The sequence below is a fragment of the Platalea leucorodia genome (genome assembly GCF_965183815.1).
Source record: "Platalea leucorodia genome assembly, chromosome: 3".
Lineage (NCBI taxonomy): Eukaryota > Metazoa > Chordata > Aves > Pelecaniformes > Threskiornithidae > Platalea > Platalea leucorodia.
In genome coordinates this window covers 77,045,291-77,065,580 of record NC_138825.1, presented here as the reverse complement: position 1 = coordinate 77,065,580, position 20,290 = coordinate 77,045,291, and the positions used below count along the sequence as shown (strand labels likewise).

Here is a 20,290-nt window from a genome sequence, read left to right as displayed (position 1 = left end):
CATGAGATTTTTGGGACAGCAGAAGAATAGGGGAAATGGGATGATAAACCTGATAGTAATAGTTAGAAGACTTTAAGACTTAGAAAAACAAAACAAAAAACCCTCTTAGAAGTACCAAAAGGTGTATCTAACAGTCTAGAACATAATCCCTCTTGGAAAATAAAGGCTTTTTGTCACAGGTGTATTTGTGAAGACAAAACCTACCAAAGTTTCATGTCTATTTCGTGGTTTTGCATGGGAAGGCTTTTTCACCGTGTAAAAATTGCTTTTCCAACCTTCTTTTTTTTTTTTCTGCTTGGAGATGATGAATGTATGCTGTTTCTGTGGTTGTGTGTAGAGGGGAAAGGAGAAGGTTCTTAAAGACTCTGATAGACACATTATCAGCTTAATTTAAATTGTTCTTGGTTAAAATCATAGCATATTTTTCTGCGTGGTTTTCGTATAAATCCTGAAGGGAATTAGAAGTTGCGTATAAGATAACATTTGGTCTAAGAGGAAAATGGAAGAATGGCCTGAACAAATCTTTTACTGGGATACTGTTTAAAGGTTCTGTTGTATGCAAACTGAGCACGTAACAGACTTTTTTTTTTTTTTCCCCCCTAACTGATAAGCATGTGAGGTCATTATTATGGAAATGTAGTGAATACATGGGTTAGACTTTGTTATCATCAGCAATAAATCTAAATGTCCAATGTTTAAATAAATTTTTTTAGATCATTAATGAATAGCTAGAACTTACTGGAGGGCCAGTAATCACTAATGCTGTCTTAGGCTCAAATGGAAATCTGTATTTCTGATTAGAGTGTTGTGTAAATTTGGTTTATCCTTGGGGAAATGAATCCTAGTGGCTTATAAAATTTAGCAATTAGTGTAGAGTGTTGTCAGTATAAAAGACATGAGATGCAGAATTTGTTATTTTTATGGAACTAATAAAAAAACCCTTCTGCTTATTCAGCAGCCACTGTCTTAGGATGCATCTGTGCTGCAATCACAAATTTGAGGACAGATACAGTTTTTCTGGACCAAATTTTTGGCTGTTTTGAGTTCAAGTAGTAGTTAGAGAGTAAGACTTAAATCTCAGTAAAAATAGGTTGTCTATGTATATGGATATTTCTGGCAGAATAGCTATTTTTGATCTTCAGGACTGCTTCTTGGGACATAGTGAATTAAGTTTGTTGATTATGCTTTGTTCAAAAGGCATGTTCAGTTTTCAGTTATAATAAGAATATAAATACAATTTCAGCTATTGTACTGTAAACAGTTTCTATGTTTGTAAAGCTTATTTTGGAAATAATTTGTATCATTTGCCATTACGGAATCGGAATCTGTGTATCTTGTTTCAAGGTCTTTTTTTTTTTTTTTTTATAATGGATAAAATAGTACTGTGTTAAATGTAAGTAGAGAGGGAGCGTAAGGGCTTTCAGAAAAGTTCTGTTTATCTACAATTATTAATAAATATTAACTGTCTATCAGTTACAGCTATGATCTGTCTCACTCCCTTCAGTATAATCTTACTGTCCTGAGAATGCCACTTGAGACATTAAAAACTGAAACAACTCAGACCCGACAAGAGAGTTTTGATATATTTGAAGATGAAGGACTTTCAACACAAGGTGGAAGTGGTAAGAAAATATGTCTAATTAAACTAATGTTGTTGGTCATGAGTATGTTTAGAATACATTTCACTTAAGTTTGCTTTTGAGAAATATTCGGGTCTTCTGTATTGGTCAGTAGTCTTATAACAGTTGCGAATTAATAAAAGCTTACATAAAGTGCCAGTTACAGACATTTGAATTTGAACAATGCAATTTCTAGAGGTGATTAATCGTTGTTTTGTTAATTTACATTGTAACTCAGGCAGATAATTGAGCATGCTGACATTTTTCACCAATTGGTTATTCAACTGACTTCTAAGATTCCCAATAGGAATGAATTACAAAGAGAGTGGGAAGCAATAACTGATTTAAGTACTAATAAATCTTTTTTGTTTCATGTTGCAAAACATTGACAACAGTGGAATTGTATGAAGTTAGTATCAACTTGATGTAGTAAGCACTATCAGGAAGTCTAAGAAAAATTATTGATTTCAGTTGAAAACTACAGCCTTCACTTTGGATCTGATATATTCATAAGAGTGTAAAGATGACCAGCCAGACAGGAGAACTATTTTCTCTCGCTTTTGCTTTTTGCCGCTGAAATTCTTAATATTGGATTTCATTCTGTTGAAGTTGATGCTTTTCATGTTTTATTGACCTGTGATTTGTACTAATTATCAGAATGCTTGTCAAAACATTACATTTTAGGTTTTTTTTACTTTTTGGTATTGTATATGTGACACCACTTTTCTCCTTGTTTATCATGAAATATCAGAAATAACAGCGCTACCTTTGATTCATAATGCATACATTGCTGTCAAAGTGGTCTGAAACAGCTGTGGAGATGCAACTAGTCTTCTTAGGTAGTAATAGAACACCATGCCTTTTAAATACATTGCTGATAAGCAAAACAATAGGATAGAGAAAGTCTGCTACTATTTTGCTTAGCACTATGAACTTGATATGGAAGCCAGCTTAGATGCAACACAAAATCTGGATCTGTACTTGTATTGAGTATAAAGAGGCTCCACAGCCCCCCTGCATTACCACCCTTATTTGTAGTCACCTGCTGTGTAACCTCTGTTGCACAGAAAATATAATACACAGAGAAATATGATACAAAAATCCCCTTTATCCTAAAGTAACTTTCTCTGAGACAGCATGAATTGCGTGACTCGTCTTCCATCTATTCTAACCCACAATTAATCTTCTAAGGCACTGAAGAAGGAATTTATTGGTCCTGCTTTCTGTGCCTCCAAAGGGGACTCTAAAGGTCTGGCAAGCACATCATTAAAATACAGAAATGCTTAAAACAACCCCTGGCCCAAATTTATGCAAGATAAACTTGGGCCCAAATTTATTCAAGATAAACTTGGACACTGTTTGTCCACCCTTTTGTTTTTGACACCCTTTCATCACAACACCTAGAATAGACCTACGCTGACCACAACTCCAATAATAATGAATGTTAGGTAAGTAACTAATCATCTTTGATACTGGAACTTACTATGTTAAATAGTTGTAAACATCTCTCATACTGTCATTTAAGAGCCTAAAAGTAATGCTGTGTACAGTAGGTCTTAAATCTGATGGAAAAAATTGAAAGATAATCAAATAATGTATTTCCTTTTTACAGAAAAGCATTCCCTAAAAAAAAAATAAATTTGTAAAATGGTCATATGTATCAGGATATCAGGGATTGGTTGTCAAATACTACAATGGCAGAAATGACTGTAAAGAGTGGAGGGAGCAATAATTGCTCCTCTGTAAAGGCTCTTGTCTGCAAGATCCCTCAAGAATCCATACAATGGCATCGTATCTTCTATGTCTTTGTGAAAACATTGGGAGATAAAGATGCCATAGCCTCGACCCCATCAGCAGCATGCCGATAGCGCACACAACTCCATTTCCAGTAGATATCAGTAACATATGGGTTCATATGATAGAATGTGTAAGAAATAGCCGCCTGTCATTCAAGAATAAATTCTCACCAAAGTAATGCTGTTAGAAATGAGAAAGAGGGCAAATTGCTGACCAAACGCTTGTGGCCAGGTTCTGCTGAATGTATACACTCCTTCACCAAAATGGTTACGTCAGTTTTCCCTGGGCTTATGGTAAGTTGGGTGACTAGGTAGCAACAGTTTGTTCAACAGCTGTATTTTCACCTTCAGTCTGTTAGGACTCATCTTTTTCCCCCAGCAGAACATTTGGCTGCTATAATTGACATACATATTGCTACGATGTAACTCATGCTGCTAGAAAGTTCATTTGAAAAACCTACACAAAAAATGTAGCTAATAGAGTTCTTGTCCTGTTCCTTCTCTTTAAGATTCAGACTCATTCAGCTCCCTTCACCACCTTTTAGTGCCAGTTGTCATCTTGGTCCTGATTTTTGAAACAGAAAAAGACTCAGGTTCCAGATATATCAGAATTCAATTCTAATTTGCAGCTCTACAATAGCTGCATTTCTTGGTGTCAGTGCAAATTAGGAAAACCAAGCTAAATTATCTGAGAAGGGGATTGACGTGCTTTTTGTAGAGGGGGCCAGGGCTATGCATGATCTTCCAGAGCCTAACAGGTAACTCCAGAGGTGACCCAGAATTGAAAAGCTTATAACGTCCTCCTATGAGAGTATTTTTGCCTTAACTGGAATTCACAATTTGATTTATTTCCCTTATTATCAAATCCTCCATTGTTACCATGCAGAGATCTCTTTTCAGTACTGGGAGTATCAGAAACTTCTGCATGACGGCACTCAAATACTAGAGTGACTGGCAACCATAGAAAAATTGGAAGTCTTCATAAATGCTGAACTTCAGCATGTGCCTGAAGTTGTCTGTGTTTGGCAAATTTCAAGGATGCAAGTAAATTATATACTGAGTTGCAGTCAAGGGAAAATCAAAGTAAAGGTCCAATGACCTGGATTTTAAAACAGTCCAATGCAGGTAAGCGTTTTTTAAAATTGCTAATGCATTTTCATTGTAACGACTTCTAGGTGTATTTGGAATTTGCAGTAAGCCTTATGAAAAGTATGTGTGGAATGGCAAGCTTCTGGAGGCAGTAAGAAATACTGTTCATCGTGACTGGCTGCTGTATATTATTCATGGATTCTGTGGGCAATCAAGTATCCTTTTAGTATTGTAATGAATGCTGGTTTATCTTTTTTTTTTTTTTTTTTAAAGTTTGAACATGTGAAATACATTGAATTATTTCTTTGTAATGTAAATACTTTTCAATTTTAGAATTATTGATTGGCTTTTATTTTCATTACTTTTCTAGGTTTTATGGCTGAACAGGAAATACGGTTATGTTCTTATAACAGGGCCCTGACACAGGTAGACTGCATTCTCAGTGAGGCACTGTTTGTAAGCATGGGGTTTAGTATTAAAGGACTTGAGAGGATTTTAAGGCTCAGCTGTATTTTTCACTGATATTTGAGGAAGGGAAGAAAAGCTAAACAGAACTGAATTGCTGACATAGAAATGTTCTCTTACTAATCTCCTTTTAAAACATTTTTTTAGTAACTGAGATTTGCAGAAATTCTTGTATTTGCTCTGTTTCTGTTGATGATAGAACTTCATGTCTGCTGTTTGAAGAGAGTTAAGTAAACACTAGAACATCTGAAAATCTTTTTTCCTAACTATATATTATTTAAAATGGGTAAATGGGTCTATGTACATTGTAGTAGGAGGAGAAAAGCCCAAATGCATATCGCACTCCAAAGAAATGCCATCTCAACATCTTAGTTGATAAGAATTTAGTATATTACAGAGATACTATATTTTAATCATCAACAGTATCATGTTAGTTCAAAAGCCTGTCAACAAAATATCTGGGGAAGCAAATACAATTATGAAGTTAGGGTTAGCGGTGTCTTTGCAAAATTTAATTTTGTTTTTTCATAATTGTAAGGCTTCTGGTCATTGGCTTGGTCTCCAGACAGAAAGCTAGATCTGTTTTTATATGCCACTATTTCATTTGTGGTCTTAGTTAATCAAAGTGGTAGCTGTGGATCTGACCACCAGGATTATGCCTGCAGCTGCTTTGTGAGTGACAATAGTCTTTGCTCTAGGCATTTGACAAGCAAATGTTGATTTCACTCTTTCTTGTGCCTCCCTTCTGCTAAGGAAGCAGTGATAGTCATGCCAGACATCTGATTCTATCTTTTTAGTTTTTAATAAAAAATAAAAAGCCTAAAAGAAAGCCACCACTGCATCCATAGTGGTTTGCCTCTGGCTTTCAGTTGTTGTTACTTAAGTAGTTGCAGATCTATCTACTTTTCCAGACAAATAATTAGAGGATGACTAATACACCTGATCTGAAAATAGAAGCTCTCAGGCTTTAATCCCAGTATTCACAAAAGCAGTATTTGCAGCCCAGGGTGAATCTTGTACCTACTTCACCTCCATTGTCACTTCATAAAATAGAAATACTTCTGTATGTTGTGATGTGGTTGATACATTGTAATGTAGATTTCCCTTTTCAAAGTTCTTCAAAATGACTGTTGAAAGGGGCAATGCTCTCACAGCTGCAAAAGAAATCTGGAAGTGGTACTCATCTCTGTTAAGGAGATTTTAGGAAATCAGATGTTTCCTACACCTTTTTTTAGAATTTATTTTTGCTTGCATGAAGTAAGTGAACGAAATATTGCATGTGACATGTAAACCTTAACATCTGTTTCAAGAACTGTTAATATATGGTCGCCCTATATATGTCACTCTGATAGCCAGAAGATCAAGCAAATTTGCTGGAACACGTTTTCTGAAACGAGGAGCAAACTGTGAGGTAAATTAAATGTGATTTTAGGGGTTTCCCTCTGCCCCCCAACAGTATGAAAGCTTGAGCTTGACTGACTGGAGAACTGAAATATTTTAGAGGGTTGTTAGGGTTTTGGCTGTAAATTATGCTATTAGGTAATGTTATCACAGCTATCATTACATTTTTAATTGAGATAATAAAGCTGTTATTAAAATAATAAGTCTTAGCCAGCAGTTTGTTTTTTGTTTGTTTGTTTGGGGTTTTTTTTGGGGGGACGGTGTTTGTTTGTTTGTTTGTTTTACACTTAGAGATAATATTATTTCCCAAATAGAGTAAAAAAATTAAAATCTGATGATATACATCTAGGGACAAATGGGAATTTAACCTTCAGTGGTGTTCTCACGACTATGATTTGGTGTCTTACAGTTTAATTGTACTCTGTTTGTAATGATCAGTTCTTTATAATGCATGCAGCTTTGAAGTGTCACGTCTACATCATATGTGTATTTCGCTTTGTTTTAGGGAGATGTTGCTAATGAAGTGGAAACTGAACAAATACTTTATGATGCTTCAGTTATGTCATTTTCTGCGGGGAGTTATTCTTCCTACGTTCAGGTTCGAGGATCTGTCCCTCTGTACTGGTCTCAAGATATTTCAACTATGATGCCTAAGCCACCCATAACATGTATGTAGAAATTATTCTTTGTGATAGTTTATGGTTAGCGCTGTGTCCTAAAGGAACACCTGAGAGAGTAAGTGAAAACTAAATTTGCAAAAATGAACTAATTGTCTACGCGTTTGTTCTTTGGGAAGCCATTATTTAAGGTAAATCAATGTTCTTTATAATAAATATCACGGCATACAAACATTCAACCATATAAAAAGCTGCATTAGATGAAATTGAATAGAAAAAAGTCTCCATTTTAGACTTCTCATTCAGAAATGGAATAGGAAAAGCTTCTGTTTGAAGATGTGACATTTCTTTGTGCTTATTTTGTATACAACGTTAGCTACATTTGTCTTAGTATTGTGGATAAAATTTTGAACTGGTTGGACTTGATGATCTTAAAGGTCTTTTCCAACCTAAACAATTCTATGAGCTGCTTTCTATTCTATGAACCTGTTGAAAATGGTGGAAAACGTCTGGGCTAAGTTTAATGGGGCCAGAATAATTGCTCTTTATAAGCATCTCATGAAAATTTTGGTTAAGAAGTCGCTTCCAATTTGGAAAAGGGAAGGGGTTTTTTTAACAGCTTTTGCATGAAAAGAGGACAAAGTATGTAATTGTATCGTTACTATCAGAGAATTAGTATATATTTTGTGAAGTGTACTTTTAAGGGAAAATTATATAAGTGACTCTACAGCTTGCTTAATACCATCCTGAATGTATGTATTTGTTGCAGTGGACCAAGCAGATCCTTTTGCACATGTTGCTGCTCTTCACTTTGACCAAATGCTTCAGAGATTTGGCTCTCCCATTATTATTTTGAATCTTGTGAAGGTACGATATTTTGAATATGTTCTATGTGTTTTCTAATTTTTAATATGATGCTTATTTCTGTAGAGTCTCTGTGTAACTTTGGTTGTGCTCTAAACTAATATTACCTTATAAATGTCTTGTTTTCTTCATAAATCTCATCCTACACAGGATAATACATAACTCTCTAACTGCTTCCAGTACAATCCTTCAAAAAAAAGAAGTTTCCCATGTTTATAGACTTCTAGTAACCTTTCACTGTTGTTTTCAGGTTTTTGCTATTACCCCTTAGATGTGAGTAAGTCCAAATAAATTTACCACTAAATTTAATTTAGCACTAAAAAATGCTAAAATAGTATGGTACCATGCAAAGTGAGGTTTGTAGGCTTCTTGACACCGATGCCTGAGTTAATTTGAAATATTATGATACTTATCTTTCGTTGTTTGCTCTGTCTGGTAGAGTCATGGAAGTAGGAGCAGGAGAGAAAACTGAAGCATCTGATGCTAGCTAATGGGCAGTGCCAGTGGCAGCAGGGCTGGACTAATGGGGGAAGCTTCATGATTGCTGCAGTAATTCAGTTAAATGCTGTGTGAGAGGCTGTGTTACAAAGTCTGGGTTCCGGGTGGCACTGTAATTTTGGTTATTACATCTTGTACTTGGGGGTTTTTTTTTTGTTTTCTTTTTTTTTCTGTTGTGATCCAGTCATTTTCTGTTTCCACAATTTGAGTTGAATATATCGATTTGTTTTGCTTGAATCGTATCTTCTTTCTTTTTAGTCTTTAAAAAAAAACATTTGATTTATCATGTAGAACTGTATTCAGTAGAAAAAAGGATCTTTTATGTGCATGTAGGATCCGTTCCTATTATAAAAAAAATAGGGGAAATACAAAAGGAAGGCTTTTAAAACTCTTAAGTAGCAATAAATGGCAACTAAATAACCTATTTTCTATTTCTAGAAGCTTTCCTGTGTAGGAGTGCTTTTAAGACTGTCCGAGAGTCTGTGGAGTCAACTTAGGATAGCATTTGTAGACAAGAAAATTTTTATCTCTTGCAGCCGTAGCTTTCAAAAGCCATTGTTATAGTGTGAGTCTAGGCTCACATGACGTTGACGCATGAATCATTATATGCTTTTATTCACAGGGCTTTTGATACAGTGGCTGAAAATGCATTTCTTTCTTTCTGTCGCTGTAGATGCTCAATATTAAGATGCTAAAATTAATGTTCCTTTATTACTTTATGTACTGCTTAAAAAAAAAAAAAAAAAAAAGCGAGGAGCAGAAGCCCCCAAATCTGAACACCTTTTTTTGGATGTTGCTGTTGCTTTTACACAAATGCTAAGCAGTTCTATCTCCAATACTTTTATTATTTGATTTCTTAAATGTCGATGAAATATAAATCTATGTCCTCCTATATCTGTCTATCCTAGAAACTTGTTAACTAGTAATGAATGTATTAGGCTTCCTCTGGGTTGGTTTGTTTATGACTGCTATTATATATTTAAAGCAGTTTCTATAACATAGGCTCAGTATAGGTTTTAGTTTGGATGAAGTTGAGAGGAAAGCCATACTAGCATATAGAGTGCCAAAACCTGTGGTATATTCAGAGAATGGCAACATAATTCTAATTTTTTAGAATTATTGTAAAGCTGGGAGCTGTTGTTCCCCATCTCCTGTCAGTAATGGAGAAGAATTTGCCTGGGTTCTCTTGTACCCCAGAACTGAATGCGATGCTTTCCTTTCTGCCTTTTCCTTCTTTCTTTTCTTTGTCCATTTCCTCTGTATTACCACTTTTGTTTCCGTGTGCTTTTCTTTGCTCTTATAGGGTTCCATTTTTCAGCCAATGATTACGCACAGTTGAAACAGGTGACTTTTACTACTAATACAGATCAATTGTTAAAAACACAGAATGTTTAGATTTTTCTGTCTCTTCTGTTCTCAATTTAATTGTACTAGTTATGAAGAACTGCCCACTGTTGTTACAGCTTCCATTTTTAATTTCTGTTTTATATATGTGTGTGTGTATATATATATGTGTGTATATATATGTGTATATATATATGTATACATACATATCTATGTATGTATACAGGTCACATACATTTGTTAATGAAAATGGTAATGTTAACTTCCTTTTTTGTTTTTTTGCTAAAGGAACGTGAAAAAAGAAAGCACGAAAGGATTCTTAGTGAAGAACTTGTTGCTGCTGTGACATATCTCAACCAGTTTTTACCCCCAGAGCATGCAATTATATATATACCCTGGGATATGGCCAAATACACAAAAAGGTAGAAAAGATCCTTCTTTATACTAGTGCTCTTAGCCACAGTACAAATAACTGTATGCTACTGAGTGTGTTGCTTTTCAGTTGAATGTAGTTTAGGAATGATGGGAGAGTTTTATTCAGATCTGCGGACAGAATAAAACCTCAGCTTTTTGAAGGTTTTTAAATATTTTCTATGGTTTCTTACTGAAGTGGAGCAAGGCCTGAAAACTTTGAAATTCTCTGCAAAGGAAAATTTTAGAGAAAAGCCACAAAAAAGCCATCAACACTTTTTATTTTGAATTAGTCAAAACACTGCATTTTGTCAGGTGTTCCATTTCAGTCATTGAATTTATTAAGTCACAAAATTTTGGAAAACAAGGGGTTTCATATCAATCAGTCTTTTCCATTTCCTCTTCCAAAAGGAAATGAAGGCATTAATTTCAATGTTATAAAACATTTAGATTGTTAGAAGCATGTATCTTAGGAAGGCAAATATATTCTATAATGTTTTATTCTTTAATTTTGGACAATAGAATGCTGTACAAGGATCATGTGAAAAGGATGAATGTTTTCCTAAATGTAGAAATATTTACAAGGCACAAACATTTTAAATCTACAGGTATAGATTGCTGTTCTTAAGTAACACACAACTCAGTTGTGAAGTTCTCTGATCTGTATATGTCTACTGTATCTTATAACGCCAGAAATTCTAGAAGAATGATAAAGAATTGTTGGATCAACATTCAGGTATCTGTTACTATATCAGTCTGAGCAAAACAATGGAAAAACTGGTATGGTTCGAAGGGCAGGAATATAATTAGTGTTTGTCAATTAAAACTTTATGAAAAAAGCTTTGGAAAACAATCCTTATTTGCTATTTGAGATTATAAGTTGGTTGATAAGGTTGGCCACATAGATGTGAAACTGTTACTTTAAAGTCTGATGTGGTTTCACACTACTTTTTTATTCTAAAATGGCATTGTGTACAGTTAGGTGTATATGCAATTGTTTGTGTTATGATTAAATAGCAAATCTCAAAACGAGGCTAGATTTCCTTTCAGAAGATACGCTAGATGCAAGTTCTTGGGTTTCATATGGAGGGATGCTGATGAAGCTTAGTGGTCTGTCCGCTATGGGAAATGATACTAGGTTATCAAAGATTTCCCTTCTAGCTTTAAGCTTGAGGTATATTTATATATGTATCCACCCTAGTACGGATATAAAAAATGCCTGGGGACTTTGAACAAGATTGATTATTTATGCAAGCAAGAGATATTTAAGAATGGAAGATAATGTGTATGTCTGCCTAAAGATTGACAGTTTGAGGAATACTGAGAACGTGTTTGCTTTAACACGTAGTTTTGAAGTAAGTCTTTTGGAAAGTAGTACTGGTGGAAATGTTCCAAAATATTGCTTCCACCTCAGTATAAGCAATCTTTAAAAAACAAATAATTGGTTTTGTTACTTGAAATGTAAACACTGTAATAAAAACTTTGAAAATAAAATTATGAATAAACAGAAGTTGAAATTTCCAGCAATGAATGGATGGATGACCTGATCTGAGCAGGAGGTGCAGGACATCATGAAGGCCACACACAGAGCCAAATGTTACTGAACAAAATAGCACCCTGCAAACCAAATGAGGGAATATGATTTGGCATAATCATATATCCTTTTCTGCCTCATTCTTATTTTGTGAATCACAGAAAGTCTGGTAGCGGAAAATTGGTGTGATATAAAAGTCAAGGAGTTTTAGATTTTTGAAGTCCTCCACTTCTAGTTTATGTAATATGTTTTATTAAAAAATAAACAAAATTGCTCAGATGCAGTCAGTGTCTGTTTCCTAAGTCTGTAAAATCTAAGAAAGCTATGAACATAATTACTGTTGGGTAAATAAAGCCGTGATGCGAGTCTTCCTTTAAATAATTTTTGTTATTAAAAGACTTCCCAAGCAGTGAAAATTTTTTTAGTATTAATGTATCTTGACTGTGTATTTTTTTTTTTTCCTCTCCTCAGCAAACTTTGCAATGTCCTTGATAGACTGAATGTGATTGCAGAAAGCGTAGTAAAGAAGACTGGATTTTTTGTAAACCGACCTGATTCCTACTGCAGTATCTTGCGGCCAGATGAAAAGTACGTATAATTTAATTGATACATAATGAATAACATCTATTCCTTGGAGACTTGTCTGGAATTTCTATGTCTGTTACATTATTTCTTATTTTAAGGCTTAAATTAATATGAAAAAATAACAGTTTGTTATTAAGTTATAGCTAAAAAGATTGCAGTCAGAGGCACATGTTAAGAAATACTAATGCACTGAAAGAGTACAGTTATGCTGCTGCTGTTCTACTTATAAAGAATTCTTACTTCAAACCATTATTTGTAACTTGTAATCTGTGCCATGTGTGTTTATATAAAGTTTGTTGGTTGTTTTTTTTTTTCACCTTAACCAAAGGAATCCTAAATTTGGGGGTAAATTTAACAAAGCAAACAACATTTGGAATTTAATAAGTGGCTTCTTTTGAGGCATACTAATAAGATAACTATCATCTAAATGTTACTGAGTCTGGTGTTTTCCAATGAATTTTATGGTATTCATACCTACAAAATTTAAAACTTTTTTTAAAATAGAAACTGTATTTGCTTAAACTGCTGCAGAATTAGGGTTTTAATCAGCTGAATTCTCTCAAGTACCTGAAAATCCAGAAGTAAAATAACTTCCACATTAGAAATTTAATAAATTTTTGATTCAAGTTTTCATGTTAGGGATCTAATTCATCGCTACCCAAATGGGCATTCATATTTGACATGAAGAGCATCCTTGCCTTTTTAGCCTATCTTCATTTTGAAACAGTCTGAGCTAAAAATCTCATAGGCTCTCTTGGAGCTTTTCTCTGCCCTGCAGTGCAGCAAACATGTCAACTGTAAACTAGCAGGAACAAGATCAATACATCCATGTAATCCTGTGTTCTGTAGAGATAGTCTGGTGAGTCTCAGCTGTAGTATATAGGCTTGCCGTAGCAGTGCTCTGGTCAGGCTATAGGTAACCCTACAAACTTGAAAATATTCAGTACTTCAGGGGTTACTTGCACCGAGTATAACTGCTCCTCTACCTCAGAATGTCATTAATTTCTGATTCATGTTCTCTGGCTCTGGGGTACAGTTAAGGCCTATACAGAACTGCAAGACCTAGACAATATGTATGTATATATGTATGTATCCAGCATGTATGCCTAGAATCAGTATGAGGGGGAGATTAAAATCAACCAGTTTATGCGACAGTGTGTGTTATGCCTCTACCTTTCAGTCATTGGCATTGTACCTACTTCAATTTTTGTGCACCCAAGACCCGATCTAGCAACACTTGTGTTGCTTGTACTGTTTTATGGGGAGGAAAGGAAATATTTTATATGGCTTTGGAATATTTCTACTTTAAGGCTAGATTTTTTTTTTTTTTTTTTTTTTGCTGCAATGTGGTTTAAATACAACATCTTACTGCTGCATAGACCTTTCACTTCTTTCTGCTATTCAGGGATATCAATTTTGCTTTGTGTCAGGTTTGTAATTGTCACCCTTTTTCACTGAGCAGATCAATACCTGGTATGATCTGTTATTTTTTTAAATGATTTGTAAGTCATTCTGTTTTGTGTCTCTTTCAGGTGGAATGAACTGGGAGGTTATGTTGTTTCCACTGGTCGCTTGCAGGTACTAAAATATACTTTATTAATTCATAGTTATAGTGATGTAGATCAGCACTCCCAAAGCACTAGTGAACCATTTCACTTAAATACCTGATTGGTGATTCACAGAGTGCTCTTAAGTTACTATTTGTAGTAAACAGCATTATTGCTGTCCATACCAGAAATCCAATTGGGAGATAGGGCTTAAAGTTCTTGTGTGGTACCACAAAACCTTATGCTGTTGGAATTGTATTTTTGCTGGAGGTAGCCTGAGAAATGCTTGTATTTTAAACTCGTTTACATTACTATTTAGTCTGTAGTGTTACCAGTGCAGTGAAAGTTAAAACAGCAGCATTTTAGCAGACTCCATAATATAATGTTATACAGAAGAGGTGAGGAATAAGCATACTTAAGCCTGGTGACATATTCATACACATGAAAATGGGTTATTAAAAGCATTTTCACTAGTGCTGAATATTGTGTACATTATTACAATTTCTATCACTAAAAGAAAATAAAACTGGAAACACTGCTTTCTTTAAGGTGAGAAAGTGCTGACTAAACTGTAAACTATAGAGTACAGATTTATACCTGAATGTTATGATTATAGACTCTGAACACAGAGCATATTCTTAAGAAGCATTAGTTCTTTTGACTTGCCATTCATAATTTTGTAGTTCGTGTAAGTTAGAAAGCATGTGACCATTCCTTTACTAGCTGATGACTGGGTTATGTTTGTTGAGGGCAGATAAACAGCAGAGTAGATAGAATTTGATCTATTTTAAAATAATACATATCAACACTAGTTAGATTTTTTTAATGTTAGTCTTACAGGTTTGCCTGTATTAGGAGAATGATTATTTTATCTATCTTTCAACTTGAATTATTTGAGGTGGTCACCATTGGCATACATGTAAGCATTTGGATCACGATTCATCTCGGAAGAGACATCTTGTGAGTCACACCCAAGGCAATAAAAGTTTAATTGACTAGCTTGGATGTAGCCATAGATATCTGAGCAGAAGAATCCCCCATCTTGTTATATTGAAATATGTTTCTTGCAGCCGTTCATATTATAAAATAACTTTGTGTGCATTATGGTATTGAAGAGTGGTGGTGCAATAAAAGAATACGTGCATGACTGTGACCTTCAATAACATGTTCATGTGTGTTGCTCCAGATATAGAAAACTTAAAATATAAACACCATACCAGTAGAACCACAGCAAGTTAGAAGTGTGCTTTATTTTTTGCAGTAATTACAGCATACTTGAAAATAAGACCTTCTTCACCAAAATAACATAGCTTTTCTTTTTAAGGTAAATCTTTAGGGCTGTTTGTGAGTTGAAGGAGAGGTGCAGTTTGTGTGATGATAGAAGCAAGAATATTTTGAAAGTAGGCATTATAGCAGTCTGATGTAGCTTGCTAGAGATGAATTGCTTTTTTAACGTTTTTTAGAAATGTCTTTCCTCAAATTTTTGTGAACTGACATAATTTGAGATTTGACAAGTCTTGGGTAGTAGGAAAAAAGTAATAATCTTGAATGTAGTAATTTGTTAATTAAGAAAAATCTCTTGTTTGGATTGCTTTACCAGACTGGAGTTCTCCGAACCAATTGTGTGGACTGTTTAGATCGTACTAACACAGCCCAATTTATGGTGGGAAAATGTGCTTTGGCATACCAACTCTATTCATTGGGATTGATTGATAAACCAAATTTACAATTCGATACGGATGCTGTTAGGTAAGATATATTAATAAAGTGTGTCATGGTTTTATTTTTTAATTTTGTGTCAAGAGATTTAGGAAAATTATGTCTATGTAGAAGAAAAGTGCAATTCTTTCTATTGGAATGATTTAATAATGTTTATTCATCCAAGTTTAAAAAATCTTCCATACTTGAAATCTTGAGAAAATCCAGTCACGCAAACGCAGTCACGCTGAAAATTTGCTCTTCTGGAAAAGTATGTTAATCAGGCTTCTTACAAGATAACTGCTTGAATTCATTCTCTTTACATGCCTAAACTTAAAGCTAAGGGTTTTCCTTTTAAATAAAGGTAACGAAAAACCCACTCCAGTCTCTTACACTTACTTCCCTTGCTTGAGACAAAATGCTGACAAAAAAAGAAAACCAAAATAAGTACATGCTTTTATGGAGAATGCCAAATTTGTATAGAAGTACATCTTACCTTGCTATTTCCTACTTTTCCTTTGGAAAAATTTTGTGCTTTTTGATTTATTGAGGAAAAGTTTTCAGCAAAGTTGTTCTCTCAGATCAAGTATCAATGATACTCACTCAAGCATCCTCAAACCATTTAAGAAAACCCAACATTTAAATTGAAATGCTCGGGGGGTTGGGGGAACTAAGCTACTTAACTTGTGAATATGCTTCAGAAATTAATGTAAGAGTCCTTGAGGTGATGTGTTTTTGTTCCTTAAAGCTGCTGTTGCGACTGTGACACTTGTGACTTCATTGCCGGTTTTGACTAGTGGTTTGATAGTTTTAGAATGTGGAGATGTATCTCATATTTTGGAAAAAACAAAGTACTTAGTCTCCCCTCCCCTTTACTCGAGACATACCTTCAGCTCTGCTTTCTCCCATTAGCTTCCAGCACTTGCCTGGTGCCAGGAGCTGGTATGTGCCAGAGAAACAACCTCACTTGCAGCATGTTGGCTCACTGTGCAAGCAGTGGCTCCGGGCCTCTGCCTGATGGCCAGGGAGAGCACCCCCTGGCTGGCTTCCTCGGTGTGCTAGCCGTGCCTCTCATCCACCACGTCCCAGCTTCTGGGTGCCTCATGTTTACCTCTGGGTACAAACAACTGCTGCTGCAAGTACCAGTTGCTGTGTGGCCTCTGGGGACTCAGCAACTGGGACTCTTGGGTTCTAACTAGAGGGGATCAGGAGGTAGGCAGGCATATCCACTGTCTGTGGTATCCTCTACAGCTACCACTTACTTCAGCACCTCAGGCTGCATTTTACTCTCTTTTCTTAGGCTTTATTACCTGCCCCCTTCCCACCTCTGTTTTGGGAGCCCAAATTTCCTCTGCTGCTTCCTGCTGCAATAGTCCCCTGTCTTCTGTCTATCTTCTCTCCCTCCTGTTTCCTCTCTCTGCCCCAACCACCCAAATTTCCATCTCTTACCATCATCTCTTAAGATTGTAGTAGTTGCTCCGTCTCTGATTTTCCTGATACCTTATTTCTCATTATCTCTCTGAAATGTAGCTATTAGCCTGGTACAAAAGGTTACTTTTATCTGGCCACATTTGACTTATTTTTTAATTCTCCATTGCAGTAGATGTGTGCCTCTCTGAAACAGATGTTGTCATCTGTTAAGACTTGTTTCTGAATTACTGTGTTCAGAATAATTAAAAAATCCTGTTCCATAATGCAATAAATTCTGAAGACAGGCGTGTGTTATACTGTCTCTCCATTGTTCAGTCTTCCCAGCATTGTCTCACATCAACTATCTGCTTCCTGCGTACTCTGCCTCTTCATTTACACTCTTCTCACTGGCCAAAGAGGGTAATCTGTAGCAGTCTGTCTTCCTTAATTTAGCCAGCGTGTCTGAAAAACTAACTTTTTTCATCAAATTCTTTGACCGTCCTTCTTATAATTCTGATTTTTCTCATGTGGTCTCACTGGCTGGCTACAATCCAGAATTTCTGTTGAACTAGATTTCTTAAGTCAGCATTTTATTTCAGTTGGCCATCCTGAAGGATAAAGAAACCATGTGTCTTGAACAGTCTGATCTTATGTCTAGCAAGATTAATCTTCTTAATGACTTGTTGCGCAGGGCCATTTTTGCCAGTAATATTTCTTAGTGATTCCTTAAGTGTAATTGTCCTATCTAGGAAGTTTCCTAGACAAAGTGTACCTTAGCAGCTTATTTTATCATATGTAGTTAACTTTTTTATTTGTATAGAAGACTAGTCTTTGACTGCAGGCTTAATATTTTGAGACTGTGGAAGGGTAATTTAATTCTACAAGTCCTTTCCAAATCAAGTGGATCAACATCCTTAATGAATTTAAAGTTGTCTGCTTTCTGTGAACCTTTACTGCAAGGTCGTTGGAACTCTGTTCATCAATCCCCCATGGCTGACTGGCAAATTTTTGAGAGGTATCATCCTTTTGCCTGCCATTTTTTGCCTTCAACCAGTTTAGCTTTTAGTTGACCAGCATTGTTGTCTTTGCCCTTGTATAAAAAACAACAACAACAACAAAAAAAAACCAAAACCAAACAAACCAACCCACCAAACCCAAAGAAACAGACAGGAGATTTTCATACATGGTATCATGAGCTCTGAAAAAATTGTGTGGAGGCAAGTGGGTTTTGGTTTGTTTCTTTTGTTGTTTGGTTGTTTTGGGTTTTTTGTTTTTGTTTTTTTACTTAAGCAGATGTTTCTTCCTAATTGATCTTTTTGTACTTGACCTTGAGCAGAAGATTTGCTGGACAGTTATTTTGTTTTTACAGAAATTGATTTGCTGCTCAGATAAATGTGCTTCATCCGGAACCTTTTGAGGAGGACTTCAGTCAGATGGTTGCTGGGTTACTTATGCAGTACTGTCCCTTTCTTGGAAACTTTCTTGAGGGAATACTTTTGTTTTGTTTTTAATTTTGTTGTTGTTTTTGTTTTGTTTGTTTATACCCTCCTTTCTACTTCTTAAGGACTTCTTTCTTCTCAGGTATTACAGTGTATCACATGCAGATGCCTGAATTACTGTGTCTTGCTACACTGACGTGAAATACGTTGCCACAGGTTTGGTGGTTGGGGTTTTTTTGTTTGTTTAGTTCTGTTTTGTTTTTTTGCCTCTTAACTAAACTTTCAGCCTCTTTTAGCAAGATGTCATCCTTGTCATTGTCTTGCTTAAGCAAGGACATAATCTCCATTTCTGAGAAGCACTTTTCAATCTGGTATCTTTTAGATTGGGTGTAATCTCCTTAGGGTTAGCCTTGTTTTCTGAGACTGTTGTCTTGTTTTTGTCATTGATGGGGAGCTTCTTGATAATTTTTGCTATTTGGACTGCTCTCAGTTTGGAGTCTACTGTCAACTTCTTGATGCTAGAGGACTGTGTTGCTTTTAGCCAGCTCTCCTTGTTCATCTTAGCAGCCAACTCTTTCTACCTTCTTCTTACATCATGTTTTTCCAGCTCCAGCAAATGGTATCTGACTGCCATTCATGTTTCTTACATGTCATGTTTATTTGGTTTGTACCTTTGAGCCATCATTATTGTAACTAGGGAGATTTTTGGAAAGTTATGCTAACTTCACTCCCAGTGAACTTGACAGAAAACATAGCCTTGAGATACTGACGTGTTGTGTCCCATTTAGTGTATTTAAACTACCTTAGTTTGTGAACGTATATGGTTTGTTTTCTCCCCATGGACTAGTAGGACATGTTAATCTTCTCCCTGAATCTACATAAGTGCATATTCTGTAGTGTGAACGCATTCTTATATATTATAAATTAGTGAAAATCTTACAGTCTAATCCTTCTTAGTAATTATTATATCTGAATAAAATTTCCACGTATTTATCTTAATAAAGAATAGAGACATAGCTTTAAATTTCAGTGTTTGTAAGTTAATAGCGTGTTTTAATGTAATACTTGTTTTTGTAAACTGGCAGAAGTACTTAGGAGAAGAAAATGTATTGGTTGTTAAGCAGAAAGACTTTACTATTACAGTACTTCATTATTTTTCTCTCTTAAAAAACTCTTTTCAGCAGTTTGATAGTTGACACATTTTGCTTTTCCTTCAGATTATTTGAAGAATTATACGAAGATCACGGAGACACACTTTCTCTGCAGTACGGAGGTTCTCAGCTTGTCCACAGAGTAAAAACCTATAGAAAGATAGCTCCATGGACTCAGCATTCCAAAGATATTATGCAAACACTCTCAAGATATTATAGTAATGCTTTCTCAGGTAAATTTAATTTAAAGTGCTTTCTTTTAAGCCATTATTTTAAAAGCATCTTACTTGTGATGTTTCAATAATCCATACTATGATCTTATGACAGAGATCCTCTATACTGTAATTTTCAAATAATTCAGTAAAATCTGATGGATATCAAATGGGTATTCTGATTTGATGAACTATTTATATCCCATGCAAATGCATGTTGTAGCATTCAGCCTTATTTAATAAAAGTTAGCAAACTGCTGTGAGAAGTATTTAGAAAATGTACACATGTAGCACTGCAACTGCCAGTGACATTTGTAGATCCATAGAGAAGCAGGTAGCCGTTACAGAACTGTTAAAATGATGGACAGAATGGCTTCAACAAATATAAGGAAACTGGTAAATCTAAATCTAAACACAAGTAGAAGGCTTCAAGTGGAGTATTTCTTGTGATGTTTCTGGGGACTTCAAACAAAAAGCAAGCTCTGATGGATGTAATTTTTTTTGTATGAGTAGCAGCTACTAACTGTTGAATCTGTGGTAGAACAGACAAAATTAAATTAAAAAAGCAAGGTCCACCAAGTAAATAACCTATTTTTTGAGTTAAATAAGT

General features: G+C 35.2%; 1 protein-coding gene across 1 annotated transcript in view; it reads left to right on the top strand.

The window, feature by feature from the left end:
• Positions 1-20,290, top strand: part of FIG4 (FIG4 phosphoinositide 5-phosphatase) — a 72,957-nt gene that overhangs the window by 17,461 nt on the left and 35,206 nt on the right. The window contains exons 6-15 of the mRNA XM_082305561.1: positions 1,474-1,622; positions 4,591-4,719; positions 6,280-6,380; positions 6,876-7,038; positions 7,757-7,854; positions 9,982-10,115; positions 12,110-12,226; positions 13,756-13,801; positions 15,371-15,519; positions 19,535-19,701. Coding sequence (XP_082161687.1) covers positions 1,474-1,622; positions 4,591-4,719; positions 6,280-6,380; positions 6,876-7,038; positions 7,757-7,854; positions 9,982-10,115; positions 12,110-12,226; positions 13,756-13,801; positions 15,371-15,519; positions 19,535-19,701 — 1,253 coding nt within the window. The remainder of the gene's footprint in view (positions 1-1,473; positions 1,623-4,590; positions 4,720-6,279; positions 6,381-6,875; positions 7,039-7,756; positions 7,855-9,981; positions 10,116-12,109; positions 12,227-13,755; positions 13,802-15,370; positions 15,520-19,534; positions 19,702-20,290) is intronic.